Source organism: Catharus ustulatus, chromosome 1 (genome assembly GCF_009819885.2).
Source record: "Catharus ustulatus isolate bCatUst1 chromosome 1, bCatUst1.pri.v2, whole genome shotgun sequence".
Taxonomy (NCBI): Eukaryota; Metazoa; Chordata; class Aves; order Passeriformes; family Turdidae; genus Catharus; species Catharus ustulatus.
In genome coordinates, this window is record NC_046221.1 from 25,051,980 (window position 1) to 25,068,964 (window position 16,985).

Genomic DNA, 16,985 nt, shown 5'->3' on the forward strand with positions numbered 1-16,985 from the left:
AGAAGGAGGATCCAAACTCCAACGTCCCAATCTCTGGTGGACATTATGCTATGTATCATCAGCATCTCTGTGTTAGAAAGTATGATTTGCAGGAGCAAAAAAAGATGGTCACTTGCTCAGTTCTGTGTCTCTTTCATAACTGGATACAAGGAGACTGGATACTATTCCAGTGGCCAGAGCGCCCTGTCATCCAAAAGGCTTGTCCCAGATCAGTGCCTGGATTGGCACAGCACACATTTTTGATCTTGTAGGACTACCCTGGTTTAAAAGCATTTAACCTCAGATCCTCACTTTTTCACAAATTTTGGGATCCTCCCTTTCCTGTCATTCTCTTGGATAGGGCAGTTGAAGGGATTGTGGTTGTGGGTGTGCAGGGACTGCCAAGACACTCAGGTCTGCACAGGAGGGATTTGTCTTTGCAACTGTCTTTGGAAAAAAGACAAGGAGTGAGAAGGTGTTGGCTGGGATCATGTGTGTTCCTTCCCAGCTGGAGCTGTCTTCTAGCCTCTCATTCCTCAGGAAATGGTTGAGCAGGCTCAGCTTCAGGGTGGTGGGCTAAACCTTCTATTTTCTTAGTAAGGTGATGATGTGTGCTCTCTCTGCTTCAGCAGTGGGGCTCCCAGATGTGCCAGCAGCTGCATAGGGTGGAGGACAGAATATGCTTCTGCACTCCCTGGTCAACTTGTAGCATTTTAAGATTTCAGTAAGTGTTGGCAAAAGCTTTGTAGTTGATTCAGGGTTTAGTGTTTTTGGTTTTCCGAAGTAAAAACTCTAGCCAGATGTATGGGACCAAAAAATAATCAGTGTTCAAATTTCTGAACCAGTAATCTGCCTTGATTTTTCTACTAGGTTTATTGCAAGGAACTGCGTTTCAGTGAAGAGGAAGAAACACAATGATTTAAACAGATGCATGTCTAGATACTGACAAATGAATAGACCAGGCACAATTGCAGAATACTTATAAAGTGCATGCTTTTTTTTTTCCATGGAAAATCAGATTTTGTAAAAATAGATGAGAGCAGGTATGTTTTATTACGCAATGAGAAGCTGCCAACTCTTGCATTATAGGGTTTTTCCCTTCGCTATTTTTTTTTTTCTCTGAGAAAGGGAAAATTTCATTTAGTAACTGCTTGTTCCCGTATTTGGTGATCAATGCAGACTTTGGTACCCAGTGCAGTAGCAGATTGCAGATTACTTCATTGCCTGTGGCATAGCTTGATGGAAGGTACAAAAAGGAATAATTATGGTGCTCTAATTAATCAGTTTTAAATGCATGTATTTCCCATTTAAGTCTTGTATTTTCCAGCTATTAGGAATTTTTTCTGGGTTTTTTCTGTATATAAGCCTACTGGTTTAAAATCCAATCTGGAAGGTCAGTTCTGGCAACAGCTGTGTGCAACAGCATTGGAGAAACCCACTTTCTTTTTTTTTCTCAGTGATATATTCCAGCTAACTTGAAGTGTCCTCTTCATCCAGTAAGTTTTTTCTCTGTGTGCGCTACATCTTGTCCTGCAGGCACCAAGTAGAACCATTGGCTTCTGCACATGAAATGTGTGAAAAGTTGGGGAGATCAAATGTTTGAAAACCTTGAGTCAAAATTACTTAATGTTTGTTCTTTATTTTAATTATCAGGATATTCTGCTTCTAGGACTTCTGTTTCTGCCACATTTTTCACAGGATCATGAAATAGATGTATACTTTTAAACTGAACTTTTTGTGTTCAACTCCATCCATCATATCATTGTGGAAAATGTTTTCTTGTCTTGTTTCCAGAAACAGTCCGATGACAGCTCAGACTACAAAAGATTCCATAGCATCATTGAGACCCAGCCTCAAATCCCAGATGCAACTCTTGTAGCTGGTCATTTGCCCAGGTGTGTCGCATGATATATTTGGCTGGGTAGCCAATTGGGAATATTGAGTTAAAGGTGCATATTGTATTCAAATGCCAAATTTTCTATATTGCGGGCCAGAGGAGACTTGTCTGTGAAACAGAGAAGTGTTTTGGCAGCTTCTGGGACATTTGCTATCTGGACAGGACCCCTGGCATAGCAGTGAGCAATATTTTACATAGATCTCCCAGTTGAGCACCTAACTAATAGGAGGAGTGAGGGCTATCCCCCTTGCTTCAATTAGTATTAAAAAAACTACAACAACAAGAACAACAAAACCCAAACAACCCCAAAAAAACACACCCACAAAGAAAACAATCCCCAGAAGACAGTCCTGCAAAACTTCCTGAAGACCTTTGCCCTGTGCTGGTGGTGCATCCTGAAAGAGGAAGCAGTAGGTTGCAGTTTCACTCTCTAGACTACTGCAGACCACAGGCAAGCTTGTAATAATGGATTTTACTTGCCAAAAGAAAGTGCACTAAATAACTTTGTGTGAGCAGACGAGGTTAGCACTGCAGGGAACATTTTCTGGCTGCTGTGTGGTTAAATCATATTTGTTTAATGGGGTTATTTTTAGCCTGTTGTGATCTTTTAAGTCACACACTGCCTCTGCTTCTGCACTTGATGTCATAACAGACTGAATGATTGCCTCTTCTGCTGGGGCACTGAGCCTGTCAGGTCTCACCATCCTGGGTGATCCTGGCACATGGGCAGCTCCTGGCTTCTGCTGGGGTCTCCTAGCATGTTGTGGAAACTGGAAGCACAGCACTGCCACCCATCCTGCCAGTGCTGAGGGGACTTCATAAACGCAGGAGTGACTGCAGGACGTGGATTTGCCTACTACGTGCTGTAGACATTCTCATCAGAGAGCTGCCATGGCAGGAGCTCTGTCTCTCCACAGCCTCTCTTGTAGGTAGCAGCTACAAGGAGCTGACCTGCTTCTCTCACGCACTTATGTTCTCCCTAGTTCTGTCCTGAATGTGCTTCCGCACCTCAGTCTCCTTCCCTGTGCCCTTTCTCTAACTTTTTTTCTAAAGAATATTGCTGGGAAAGTATTGTCCATCAAACTTTATTTAGGGCTTTGGAAGAGTTGTGAGACAGTCAAGGAGGACTGTGACCTCCAAGCCCAGGAGTGAGAAGAAATGAGTAATACATTCTGAGAAACTCATTCAGGTGTACTTGGGATACACACCTTGGGGAACCCAGGTGGAGATCAACATGTGGGCAGCTGCTCTTTGGATTTAGGACTTTTTTCTTCCATGTGTTTTTCAAAGGGCCATGAAATGGATATCTACTTTTAAATTGAACTTTTTCAGTTCAACCCCATATCATCATGGAAAACCTCCCTCAGGCCCTGCTGGGTAGCAGCTGAGAGGACTGCATGTGTGGCCAGTCAGGAGCTCACTAGTGGGGTCCTGGCTGCCTTGCACCCCTGGGATGGATTTTGGTGACCAGGCTTGGTAGCACCCACATGTGGCCCATGGGTTTGCCCACCTCAGCTTTGCCTTGCATCTTTCTAAAGTACTACCTTGACCTTCACACGGTGTTGCTACAATACTGAGTTGTCTTGCTGTGTAGTCATTGCTGCTTGTGGTTTTGATTAAAACTAAAGGAGAAATGTTGTTTTGAATGCTGTTAATTTTTGCTTTATTTATTGCTAATATGGAAAGCAAAGGAATCTCTGGTCTATTACCTCCTGTTCAAGTCATTTTGTGCTAATGTCTAGGTATAACCACACAAGAACTGTCATTAGTGGTTTGTTGTTTATTTATTTGCTTTTTACATTAAAGATCCTATTAACTGTGTCATCTTTGGTTATTATATTAATAGAGCTAAGTTCAGTTGGTGTAGCTTGGTTTAAAGGGGAAAAAATGTTTCTCCTAACATAATATGGAACAGTTATGTCACAAAATCATAGAATCATAGAATGATTTGGGTTGGGTAGGATCTTAAAGATCATCTGTTTCCAACCCCTCCTGCCATAGGCAGTGATGCTGGTCACTAGATCAGGTTGCCCAAGCCCCTTTCAACCAGATCTTGAACACTTCTGGGAAAAGGCATCCATAACTTCTCTGGAAACCCGTTCCAGTGTTTTACCACCCTCTGAGTAAAGAATTTCTTCCTAACGTCTAATCTAATCTAATCCTGGCTCCATAGACTCCATTTAATCTTCTTAATACAACATACATTTTCTTAGATTTTTTTTCCTGCTTCTCTAGTAAATTAGTCTAATCTCACCTGGGGTATAATTCACAGGAAACTTTAGTAAAAATTTGTGTAATTTTTTAAGAATTCAGTTTGTTGTTTCAAAAGTCATCATCTTACTAATAGTGTGCTGAAACTATGCTGCACAGTCTTATAAGGGGTACTTCGAAGAAGTACGGTGTGTAAAACTGGTATGGTCTTTAATTTCTAAATTGCATGATAGAAAAACATACTGGTGAATAATGAAAACTAATCTTTAACTGCTGTAAAGGACATCTGTAATACCCAAATTAATTCAAGTACAGCTTCTACTGTTGTAGGATGCATTTATTTTAGAATGCAGAGTTAAATGGTAATTGCCAATGTTTTTGGGTTGTTGCTAGCATAATATCAATACAAAATACTGAGCATCTGCATCATATATTTTTGTTACTTTTCTCTTTTAAAAAATGTATTACGTTTCAGTGGAAAACAGTCGAAACTATGGCAGTGACTTGAGGGGATATTTTTATTGCTCTTTTCTGAAGAGAAATTAAAATTACCTGTTTCTAAAAAATCTGAATTTATGTCTCTGTCCCCTCTCCAACCCTGCCATGGCATTTCCCCAGTCCTGGGCAGGAAGCTACAGGTGCTGTTTTCACAAAACTTTGTCAAGACAATTTCTGATGAAAGCACTTATTTTTCTTACTATCATTCAACATGAACTGGATTTGTTGGCTTGATCCATTTCCGACTGGGCGAGTATCCAGAGTGTTTTTAATAATTCACAGCTGATAGCAGCCCTGAGGCCATTTTTTGGAGGGTCCCCAGAGAGCAGCCTGAGCTCATGCTGGGATGCAGGCTAATCTAAGGCTGCCTCCAGAGCCTAGTCCTTTAGGTTTGCATCTTCACTGTTCAGCCTGAGAAAAACACAGGTTTTCATACATGAAACTTACTGTACCCTTGCTGTCAGGAAAATACCAGGTTTTTTTATGGTTTACTGGTACTTCAGCAGTTGGGAAAGTTATCCTTAGTCAACTTTGCATCCCAAATGCCACTAAGATTTGGCAAACTAGATCAAGGAATATCTGTCAGATGGCATCCATAGTATGCAGTGCTAAATATTTCTGCTGCTAGAAGTTTTAGATCTTGTTATTGTTGGTTTCCTAGTGATGGAAGTCTAAATGCTGGCACCCATGATTTCCATGTTTCTCATGATAAAGCATATATAAATAAGCGCATGAGCTGCTTGCATACTGATGAAAGCTTACTTCTGTGTAATTGCCAAACACTGCATGGATACCTTAGGTTTAAATTAAGGTACCTACATAGTATGTGTCTGCAGTTCAAGTGTAAAATTTTTTTCTAGGGGCACAAATGTGAGGAAATTTCTAAAGTGAAGGGAAGGGACAAATCAGATGGTTAATTACATAGCATTGTTTGACCTGTCTTCTGCAAGGTTTTAAGTAAATGTTAAATTTTGTGATCGTTCAGTCACTGCTGGTTTGGCCCATTACCCATTGTTTCAGTTCGCTTTTCTAGGAAGGGATGACAATACCCAGTACAGTAATTTTACGATTACAAACCACACCGTTTTGACCAAAATTTTGCTCCCACACCAGAAATGCGGCTTATACTCAGGAACGGCCAATATGTGAATAATTTTCTGACATTTCCAACCCTGGAAGTGCAAACTGAGTCAGTGCAAACTGCCAAGTCGAGCACCTGCCAGTAAAACCTGGCATTTACACAATTGTTACAAATTGGTTACTGTGTTGCACGGCGGGTGGAGCTGGGCTCCGTGCAGGCAGCACATTGGGGTGGGGAGAGGCGGGGGAGCTCCCTCCTGCCGGCCCCGCGGCCCAGGGGGAAGGCGGGGGGCTCCCTCCTGCTGACCCTGCGGCTTGGGGGGAGGCAGGGGTCTCCCGTCCCCGCGTGCCGCTGCCGCGGGGGCGGGGGGACTCCATCCCCGCCTCCCACCACTGCCGCGGGTGCTGGCGGGCTCCGTGCCCCCCTGCCACCGAGGCGCAGCACCGGGCCGAGGCGAGCGAGCCCAGCGGTGGCGGCAGCTGGCCCTGAGCGGCCCCACCGAGTGGTAGCGCCGAGCTGGGCCACCCAACCCTCTCGGCAACCCCGAACCCTCACGGCCTGAGCTGAGCCAGTAAACCCTGCCATGCTGCAATTCTGTTACTATTTGGCAACTTTGTTGCACGCGAGTCCTCGCTGCGAACGACAAAGTGGCTTATAATTGGGTGTGGCTTGTGTATGGACAAAGAACGAAATGTTTGCCAACACCCGGCAATGCGGCTTATAGTCAGTGCGGCTTGTAATCATGAAATTACTGCAATCAGTGCTGGAGCACCAGCCAGTTGAGCAATACTGCAGTTCTCCAGCAATTTGGATTATGCTTGTATGTGTAGTACAAGGGAAGGTGACCCCTCAATCCCCTAATTATTATAAAATAACGTGTGATTTTTTTTGCAAGCAATTTGTACTGAAGCGTAGAAGGTTTTGACAGGTCTTATTTTTATCTTTGCAAAAACGCAGTGAATGATCCAATATCTAAAAAGAAACTGTGGCTATCAGTATCTGGACTGTGATTTATTTATTTAGTTTTTTGTTTGTTTGTTTTTAAAAGCCATACTCAATTTATGGTTTGTGCAGTGAGGTTGTCTTTGGGGGTTTTATTGTTGTGTCATGCAAGGAAGATCTTGTTTTATTCAATGTGGCCAACTTCACCTGGTAATAAGTCAGTTCTCTTGAGAAATTTGAGTTTTACCCAAAGGCACAGGAGCAAACCTGCAGAAATCATTCAGAATCTGCTCAGTTTCAAAGGTAGCTACAAAACACTTGGCCCACAGCAAGCAAAACTCTGTGTTAGTATATTCACCACATATTTTTGCCAAGATCCATCAAAACACTGTAATAACATTTTGTATGCTCTGTCAGGTATTCTTGGTGTTATCCAATGAGCATTGCTAGATGCTATTACAGCCAAAAAGGTATTTCACCACCTTCAGCACTGAGAGTCAGCATCTTAGGATGTGAGCATATGGGGTATGGCAATATAGAACAGAACTGTAAACTCTCCTAGATAGCGTTCTGCCAAGTATTTTTTTGCCATTGATCGTTAGGCCTATGTTAATCAATGTATCAGTATACGAATTTCTCAGAATTTGGGGAGAGAAGTGAGAAACTGATTTTTCTGTTACAGGGATTCAAGTATGCTTATTTCTGTGACCAACTGGAAGGCAGAAAGCAGCCATATATGGGCTGAAATTCTCCAAAGAATGTGCAATAAATAGATAGTTTGGAAGAAGGTTCCGCAGGGTCTTAAGAGCACAGCAGTCTAGGAGGGAGAGGATTCTATTTCCAGCTCAAGAAATAGTCAGCACCACAGGACTTGTTTATTTAGTGGGGAAAGAAGACTAAGAGGAGTAAGTTCTTGAAATAACAAATTCCTTCTTCATGAAACAGTGTAGTAGTGAGATAATGGTCACAGGTTAATGGCAATACCTTTCTATTGGGAACTGGTGTTTGTTTTGGTAGGGTTTGATGTTTGTTTTTGGTAGGTTTGTTTGGGGGGAGGATGTTTGCTGTTTGGACACCCTCATGAGGCTGACTGAGGTGTGTGGTGCCCTTGGCTGCCTGGCAGAAGCAACACCTGGTTTGGGCTGCAGGGGTAGGTGGAGGTGGGCACCATCCAGCTGCCTCCAGATGAGCTGGTAGGCAGCAGGAAGACACCTGCAGGCTGCCCACTTTGCTCCTTTCCCTTGACCATGGAAATCTGGGACTTGGTGGAGCAAAACATCCACTCTTGTGCCCTGAAACCTGAAAGTGTTGCTGAATGTAGTGGCTGTATTCCAGATGTGTTTTGCTTGCACAGGCTGGAGGGGAATGCTGCAGCCTGAGCAGTGTCAGAACTATAGTCAGGCAGCTTAGGACACTGACTTTTGGAAGGTGTGCAGCACTAGCAGCAGCACAATCAAGAGTTGCTCAGGTTTGGGAATATTATAAATTCTGGAAGATCACACTTTCCCAGTACATGTTCTGTCAGACTTGTGGGGAAATCTAAATACAGACTAGATGTAAATGTCCCCAATGGCACCGACTTCCTTGAGAATGTTTCAGGCAAAGAGAGAGGAAATGAATCTTTTCTACTTTCTTGGTACTGTGTGAGGTCATCAAGAACAGATCAACTTTTTTTGCCAAGATTCTTTTGAAGACAATTCAGATTTCCCTTCCTGTCACTTTCTAGAAACTGTACCCAAAAAGGACCGCCATTTTCATAGATCTTGGAGAGTCTGAAATTAACCGTGATGGCCTGTTCTAGTAATAATTGCTAAAAGAATTACAGTAGTTTCATGACCATAAGGCGCACCGGACTATAAGGTGCACCCCTGGGGAGTCGGCAAAATTCACAACTTTGTAGATCAGATAAGGCGCACCGGACTATAGGGTGCACTTTTTTTTTTGCAGCAAGGCTCCGCCCCCAGCTCCCCCCACGCAGTTGCTGGACGAGGCCCCACCTCAACCCGGCAGCCATGGGCCTCCCAGGCCCGCCTGTACCCGACGGGGCCGGGGCATGGCCGCCGCTGCTCCGTGCCGCCTCTCCGGGGCCGGGCTGTGGCCACCGCCCCATGTACCGCCTCTCCGGGGCCGGGCTATGGCCGCCACCCCTCCATGCCCACTCCACGGGGCCGGGGCGTGCCTCTGGAGGGGCCATCCTGCCTCCACAGGGCAGGGCTATGCCTGTGGGGGGGTCGCCCCGCCTGCACGGGGGCGGGGGATGCCTGTGGAGGGGCCGTCTCGCCTCCACGGGGCCGGGGCATGTCTGTGGAGGGGCTGTCCCGCCTGCACAGGGCCGGGGCGCGCCCGCTGCCACTCCACCCCGCCTCCACCTGGCAGCCGTGGCCCTGCTGGCTCCCCCCGCGGCTTGCAGCTCTCACTTCCGGGTAGGCAAATTTCTGAGCTTTGTCCATCGGATAAGGCGCACCAGACTATAAGATGCACTTCCAGGTTTCGGGGAAAATTTTAGTCACAAGGGTGCTCCTTATAGTCGTGAAATTACTGTATTTACATTTGCCTCATTACATTTATTGTAATCGGTGTGAGTGAGTAGAGAATAAGGATATCCAAAGGGAAGTAGAGAAAATTAGTGGGCTTTCAGTTTTTTCCTTATATATAATTTTTTCTTTTTCTTTTTGAATTGCAGTTTTTAGGTGAAAGTAGTCAAAAGTTTTTGTGTAGGATGGCTGTGTTTGTAACTTGTACAATTTGTTTTCCAAATCTAGATCATTGACAAGGAGATTAATCCCTTTGTGGACAAGTGGGAAGAAGAAGGACAGTTCCCAGCACATAAAGTGTTTAAAATCCTGGGACAGGCTGGATTCCTTGGTGTGGATAAACCAACAGGTAGGCAAGTGTATCACTCCTGACTATTGATAGTAATAGACTCCATGAATTAATTCACTTTTGCCCCAGGTCTAAGCATGGGTTAGAATTCAGTGCAAAGTTTACATCTATTCCTCAGTCACATGCATGCTGATTACCAACTCTGCAAATACACAGAATAACATTGTTGAGTACTTAAGCTGGTATTCTTCTAAATACAAATGTTAAAACCTCTATGACTGTTATTTTAAAATTAGGGAAATGAACATCACTTCTATTTTCAACATATAATCTGTATAATAAATTTTCATCTGGGTCCAGATACATATAAAATGATCCAGATCTTCATTTAAGAAACCACAATTTATAGGCATTGGAAGTGTTTTAAGATTTGTCTTATTGTACTTCCTGAACGTGCAACCTCTCCATCATTTCACGGGATGAGGACAGTGTGGCCTTTAGGTCATTATCCTGTAGATTGTCTTTAAAATGCACTATTCCAGTCCATGGAAGCCTGAACAAAACAGGAAGCTGATCACACAGAGAGCAAGTTTTTGTGTGTATGTTTTTATATATGGGTGACACAAAAAGTCCAGAGGAATAGGAAGTATTTCTGCTCTTCAGCTACAATACATATTCTGCTATCTTTCTTTGTTTATACGTGATATACTTGTTTTCTTTTCAAATGCTACTCTTACATGTTCAAGTCACAATTCTCATGATTTTTTTACCCCTATTTTCCTGCATTCAGAGCAGCCTGAAGTGACAGTGTTTCAGCAGTTAACTGCAGATAATTTTCTCTGTGGAGCAGCTCACACAGCCTTAGCTATGCCACACCACATCATGGTGTTGCTAAGGGACAGGGTTCTGTGCAAAGAATTATGTCTTTTTATCACTCAGTTTCAGAGGAAATATTCCCTCTTGAAATGAACTTATATTCTTATATTACAATGTGGAAGGTTGTCCCACAGCTGTTCAGCTGTTAGATCTCAGAGAGCTGTTGGGCTGTGATTGTCTGACAAATCCAATTAAGTCTGAGCTGGTATTTCTTTACAGAAATGCTGACAGTTCAAGATTATACTTAAGATCTATTTAAAGGACAAATAGGATTACTGGGGGAGAGAGAAAACCACTTCTACTTTCTGCTGTTCTTGCTAGGCAGATTTGAATTGCATCTCAGTGGGTCTCCTTCTCATTGCTGGTGTTCATGTTGGTTGTAATAATGGTGCATTGCATGGCTGACAGATTTCTGTTCTGCCTTCTTATATTCATCTCAGGGCATGCAGTGGCTTCAGCTGGGGTAAGGAACCTCAATGCTGAAGGTGCTGCACATAAAACATTACAGAGGTGGGAACTTTGTATAATGCTCACAAAACAGCTGGCCAAGAAATAACGAGTGAAATCTCGTGAAGAAGGGACTCGAGGTAAAGGTGGCACAGAAAGTTGCATGTACTTGATTACATCTGTCATACTCATGTTTAAGACTATTTTAACTTTGGATTTGATGTTTATATCTAGCTATTGATATAATTTATTTGATCTCTGCAGCTACGTTTTATAAAAGGTATAAAAAATTCATAAAATCCTCAGCAGCATGTGATCCATCTCAGTTCAGTATTGTTGGGCACAGAAAGTGCACCAACTCCTTGGAAGATGCTGTCTTTGCAGCATCCAGTTGTGCCGCAGTGTCACCAGATCCAGCTTTGCTCTGTAATGGTGTAATGCCATCAGGTACATCCTGAAAGTCCTGAAACTTTCTCCTGATGGTAAGTCAAAGTAAGGTGTGTGACAGGACAGCCTCAACTGCACAGCTTTGGCAAAGCCTGAAATTCTTTGTCTTCTACACTTCTACAGAGTGCTTAGGCTTGCTGTATGATTGGTGTGTACTGTAAAATAAAATTAAGAGATCCACCTTTTATGCTCTGCTCAGCCACTTCTGTTATTTATTTGCTGTTTGCAGAAGAAGAGAAGTCTTACAAGAGTTGAAGAAGCCAAAAGCAGCCAGGAACTTTGGAGGGGTATTGCAGGAGGTCTGAAGAAGGGAGGTTAAATTGGTTTGAGGAGAGCAATGCAGAGTCACTTGTGAGTTAACAGTCTGCCTTACTTTCTTTTTCACAAACCAAAATCATCATATTTCTTCAAATCCAGATCTTAAGACATCCTCTGTAAAGAACATGGATTTTTTAAAATTAACTCACTTTAGTAATAGCTGCAATTTTGAAATACAAGTTTTATTGAATTTGTTTTCCAAGATCATTCTGACAAGTATGGAGGGTTTATTTTCCAGAAATAATTTTGAAGCTTTCTGATTGGGCAGAAATGGGTCACAAACTTGTTTTGCTTTGATAGAAGGAAACATCTGTTGGACTTCAGGTTTGTTGAAAGTGGACTTTTTCCTGTGTAGGCACCTTTCCCTTTATGAACAATGAGCTGCTTAATGGAAGTCACGTTTTTAAAAGAACGTGCCTGACATGTGTCCCTTATCACTGGAAACTTTCTCTGTGTAGAGAACTGATTTGGGGCACTATTTGTACTGCAAAGACTCCCTCAATTCCCACTGTGTGCAGCTGTGGGCTACAAACTTGACAAAGCTTTTCCTGCATACTTTTTCTCAGTTGTTTACACAGTAGTTGGTTCTAGTGAATATTGGCTGTAGTTCAGGATGGTCACTGGAGGTCATGTAAACACTGTGGGCAAAGCTCAGACATGTACCCATAATTAGAGAATTTTTAAGATCATCAGTAGATTTAACTTACTGTCTGCTCAGTTCTCTGCAGAGAAAGAATCTTCTCTTTGAACCATTTCTCTACTCTGGTATTCCTCACATGACTCAAAAATAGTGCATATGTTAGTTTTCCTTAGGAAGAAGTTTGTGTTCTGTTTCATTGCAAGATTCTTCCTGCTAGTAAAACACATGGTGAAATGTGGACATAATTTATGCATAAAAAGTGTATTTTTGCTCTATGCAAAATGTGTTTTACAGAATTACTTCATTCAGGATTTAGAAGAAAAAAACAACATCCCTATATACTTATTATTCTTTATTTACATTTACTATTATTCTATAATGCTATCTAAAATACTATGTATTTCTCCATAAACTATAAAATTCTGAGTTATTGAGCTACTACCAGTCCCAAAACTAAGGGCAGAAAATATTATGGCAGGCAGCAGAAATATTTAACCAGACTTGGTAGTTCACCATTGTCTGTTTTGCTAAGGGAAGTGAGCAAGACATATTCTTTGGACTGTTTTATGGGCAGATTAGATAGATACTGGATTAAAAGCTGGAAGAATCTATGTGGTTATTTTGTGATTTCATGGTTTATGAATCAAAGCCCTGGCTGTTGCTAAATTTTAGGATGCGTTGCCAAAAATGCAGGCTCAAAATGTACTGGGCCTGTGTATGCCAATGCAGATGATTAAAAGTTGTTTTATCAGCTGATGTAAAAGCACAGGAATCCTGTAAAGGATGGGAGGGAAAGGTTTGAGGGAGGGTAATATCTGCCCTCCTGCATATTCGCGTGGCATCACTGTGAAACATGAGTGATAACAATGCCTGCTCTGGATGTTTCATTAGTGTTTACACTGGCAGTACTGTAGGAATATTTAGTGGAATGCATTAGCATCTACAAATAATTATGACAAGTTTGTCCAAATAGTAACCTTCATTTATTACTGTGAGAAACTTAGCAGTGAGCTTAGAAAATATGTTTTTATATATTTCAGGAAAATTATGTAACTGTGGTACAATTTGCACATGAATGGGAAAGTGTAGTACTGCTGGGTCAAATGGCAGATTTGGGAATGGAGAAAGTAATAATCAGTACCTTCTTGTCACTTCAGACAGAGAAGCATCTAATAAAACAAAAATAGTGTTTCAAGTGATTGAGTACACTGAAATTGGAAAATGATACACTATCTTTTCTTCAGAAAGCCTCCTTATTACAAGTGTCTCTGTGTTGAATGTGGGGAGGGAGTATAGCTCTATACTATCCTCTAAGGTTAATTCTTGTTTTCTTCACAAGTGTACATTTGTCTGGTAAAATGTGACCTTGTGAGAATTTGGGCATGGAGAGTCTCTTGGAAAGATTGTATGGGGTAATTTTTTCCCCTTTCTGTAATAAAGCCTTGTTATTATATAGAATGAGCACAGAAGGATTTGAGAGGAGCAATAACTAGAAAGGGATTTAGTAGTTCAGGTGAAACAGGGTTTGATGGTATCTAGGAAAGTAAATGAAAGATGGCCAGGTGTTTCTGTGGATAGAAGTAGGAAGGATATATTTGTCAGAAATTAATTACAGTAATTTCACGAATACAAACCGCACGGACTATAAGCCGCATCTCCGGGTGTCGGCAACATTTCGTTCTTTGTCCATAAATAAGCTGAACCTGAGTATAAGCCGCTCTGTCATTCACAGTGAGGACCCGCATGCTACAAAGTTGCCAAATAGTAACAGAATCGCAGGATCGCAGGGTTTACTGGCTCGGCTTGGGCCATGCGGGTACGGGGCTGCCGACGGGGCTGGGTGGCCCAGCTCAGCGGGGCCACTTGGCGGGGCTGCTCGGGGTCGGCCACCACTGCGCCGGGCTCACTCACCCTGGCCCAGCACTGCCCCGCAGTGGCAGGCAGGGATGGAGCCCACCGGCACCCGCGGCGGCGGTGGCAGGCGGGGGCGGGAGCTCCCCGCTTTCCCTCCAGTCCGCGGGGATGGCAGCATGGAGCCCCCCCTCCCTCCCCCCCCAGCGCTGCCAGCACGGAACCCCCCACCTCTGCCACGAACCGTGGGGATGGCAACAAGGAACCCCCCACCTCCCCCCCACCCGGCGCTGCCAGCACGGAGCCTGCCTCCACCTGCCGTGCAACAGAGTAACCAATTTGTAACAATTGCGTAAATGCCAGGTTTTACTGGCAGGTGCTCGACTCGGCACCCTGGCTGGCACTTCCGGGGTTGAAAATTTCAGAAAATTTTTCATATGTTAGCCGCTCCTGAGTGTAAGCCGCATTTCCGGGGTGGGAGCAAAATTTTAGTCAAAATGGTGCGGCTTATAATCATGAAATTACTGTAATTTGCCTCAAACCACTTCTGTGTGGCAGCAGTGGACCAGCTGCAGTGCTTGTTCTTAGTTTAGTAGATATAAGTATAGACAGCTGAATTAACTGCTTGATCTTTTTCCCACTTACAAAAGAGTGCAATAATTGTTAATAAACATAGTTGCACTCTAAAGGTTTGCAAGAGAAGCTTTTGGGCCATGTTTTCAGACACTAATGAACTGGTAAATCAGCACTCTCAAGTTTTTGCCAGCTATAATTGATACCTGTTCTACAATCAAGAAATAATTTTGATGGGCTTCCAAAAAACAGTAGACCAAATCAGTCAGTGCTCTATTTGAATCAATTTGATGACCAAATTTGTGATGTGTGGCAGGGGTTTGCAGACATTGATCAGATAAGTATAAGAAATTTCAGGTGCTTATTGGACCTTCTAATTTGGTGGATTGAAATCTCAGGAAAACAGGGTTTTGTATGTGTATATACACCTGAGTTCTGTGTAGTTGAGACTTTTTTTCCCCTCCTCCACTGTTGTGAAATGCTGAATGTTCAAGTCCCATCTACTATCTGATGAAATTCAGTTGAAAATGGGATGGAGTTGTTTGCAACATTTCACAGATCACCAAGTATTTCTGATCAGACAGGGAAATGAGCACTTGAGTTCCTCTTTGGCTTTTCTCTCAGCTGTGCACGACTTGGGGAATGGTTGTGCTTCTTTTCTTCATGGCTGGTTGGGAAATGCAGCAGTACCTCTGAGAATAGCTTGTTCAGCTATCAATAGCAGCCAGCAGAGAGATGACTTACTGAAGGACACTCAGTCTTTGCAGAAGAGATAATCTTCTTTTCAATGTGTTGTTGATAGAAGGATCAGATTAGTTTCTGGGATTCCACTTTTGTGCTTCAGATAAGGCAAATCCTCACACTTGCGGCTTGTAATGCAGAACACAGCAGTACTTCATGCAGTTCAGATGTGCTAATAAATTATCTTAGGGGTCAGAGTTAGGAATTTCTGAAATCTGATATGTGTACAGGTAGTTACAGGTTATGTCAAAATTGCATTGATGGGGCACTTTAAAATGTCTCTTTCCTGGAGAAAGTTAGAAACATCTAACTGGGAGCAAATGCTCACAGCAAATGCTATGTATGTGCAATTAATGCTTGAGCTCTTGACACACATTTCTCTCACAGCAGACAGACCATGCCAAATTCACTTCTGTGTATCACAGGCTTTGTGCAAACTGTCAGGCCCACGTGCTGTCTTGAATCTGACTAGGAGCACTTAGAATGTGTTTGCAGAGATGAGAGTGTTACAAGCAGCTGTCACAATTGTGTCCCTGTTCTGCACCTGTTCTACTCTGGGTTGTGCAGGAGAGTCTGTACTCTATTGTGCTTGACTTTCCTTCAGTTTTGTGGGAAATGGTTGGGCTTGGGGATTTTCAGAGACATATCTGCTAAGAATATGATGTTCTTGATTTTATAATTGTGAATAAGAAAAGAATTCACACTAAAATGAACAGCTGAACATATTAAAGAAATATGAAATAATGTAAATCCTGAAATGAGTATAGGGATTGAGCCATTATCAGGTAAGACATACTGTTCAGGAAGTTTTTATTAGAGGAGTCTTGTTTATCCTTTACTTCTGTAGATCAAATAGCCAGACTGTTTCTTGACAAAGCCTGGCCAATGAATGAACTTGTACTAAAATAACCTGGGTAGTACAAATCTCTCTAATTTACACATAACTGTCTTTTCCCATTCACAAGATTCCTGATGTCTGTCATATACATAAGTGATGTAATTCAAAAGCTTTCTGAAAGTATAAATGCACCTCTTATGCTTCCCTGTCAGTACACTAATTGCGGTGAGTTTGGGAAAATTGTTTTTGTGAAGTGTAGGATTGATTCAGTTTTGGCCATTGATTCTTGCATTATGAATGGCTGGATGTGAAGGTTGATTCTTCCATGGGGTGAAATGGGGAAGAATATTGTTAAATAGTCACTTTGATATTGACGTGGAAAATCTCTGAAAAGCTGTTGACTTGTCAACACTTGCAAATCCCATTGTAAAAATTTTGAACGACGTCTGTCTTGAAGAGGGGATTCTCAAAGATTGCAGTACAATTTTGTTGTTTCTAGTTGTGTTTCTATTCCCAGCATTTGAGCATGATAAGTTGGAGTCCAGGCTGTGCAAGCTGAAACATGTGACTAGCCAAATGAGAAGAAATTAAAGGAAAAAAACCCCAAAAACCAGACAAGAAATGTATTTAGAATGTATTTAGTTTTGATTCTCCTTCTAACATTTTTAATCCCCAGTTGACACACTTCATGCAAAATCTTATGCATCATTATTAATCTAATCCCTGGGGATCTTGCATAAGGCCTTAGTCCAGTGTTTGTAAGGAAGTTCAGAGGTCCCCATAACAAAATAGTACCTCTTCATAAAGCTGAAAATCAGGTCAT

The 16,985-nt window shown here is 42.5% G+C and overlaps 1 protein-coding gene across 2 annotated transcripts in view; it reads left to right on the top strand.

Moving 5' to 3' along the window:
* LOC116994568 (probable acyl-CoA dehydrogenase 6) overlaps positions 1 to 16,985 on the top strand; it is an 84,663-nt gene that overhangs the window by 4,122 nt on the left and 63,556 nt on the right. For both annotated transcript variants that reach the window (XM_033056383.2, XM_033056391.2), the window contains exon 2: positions 9,371 to 9,491. In XM_033056383.2, the coding sequence (XP_032912274.1) occupies positions 9,371 to 9,491 (121 nt within the window). The remainder of the gene's footprint in view (positions 1 to 9,370; positions 9,492 to 16,985) is intronic.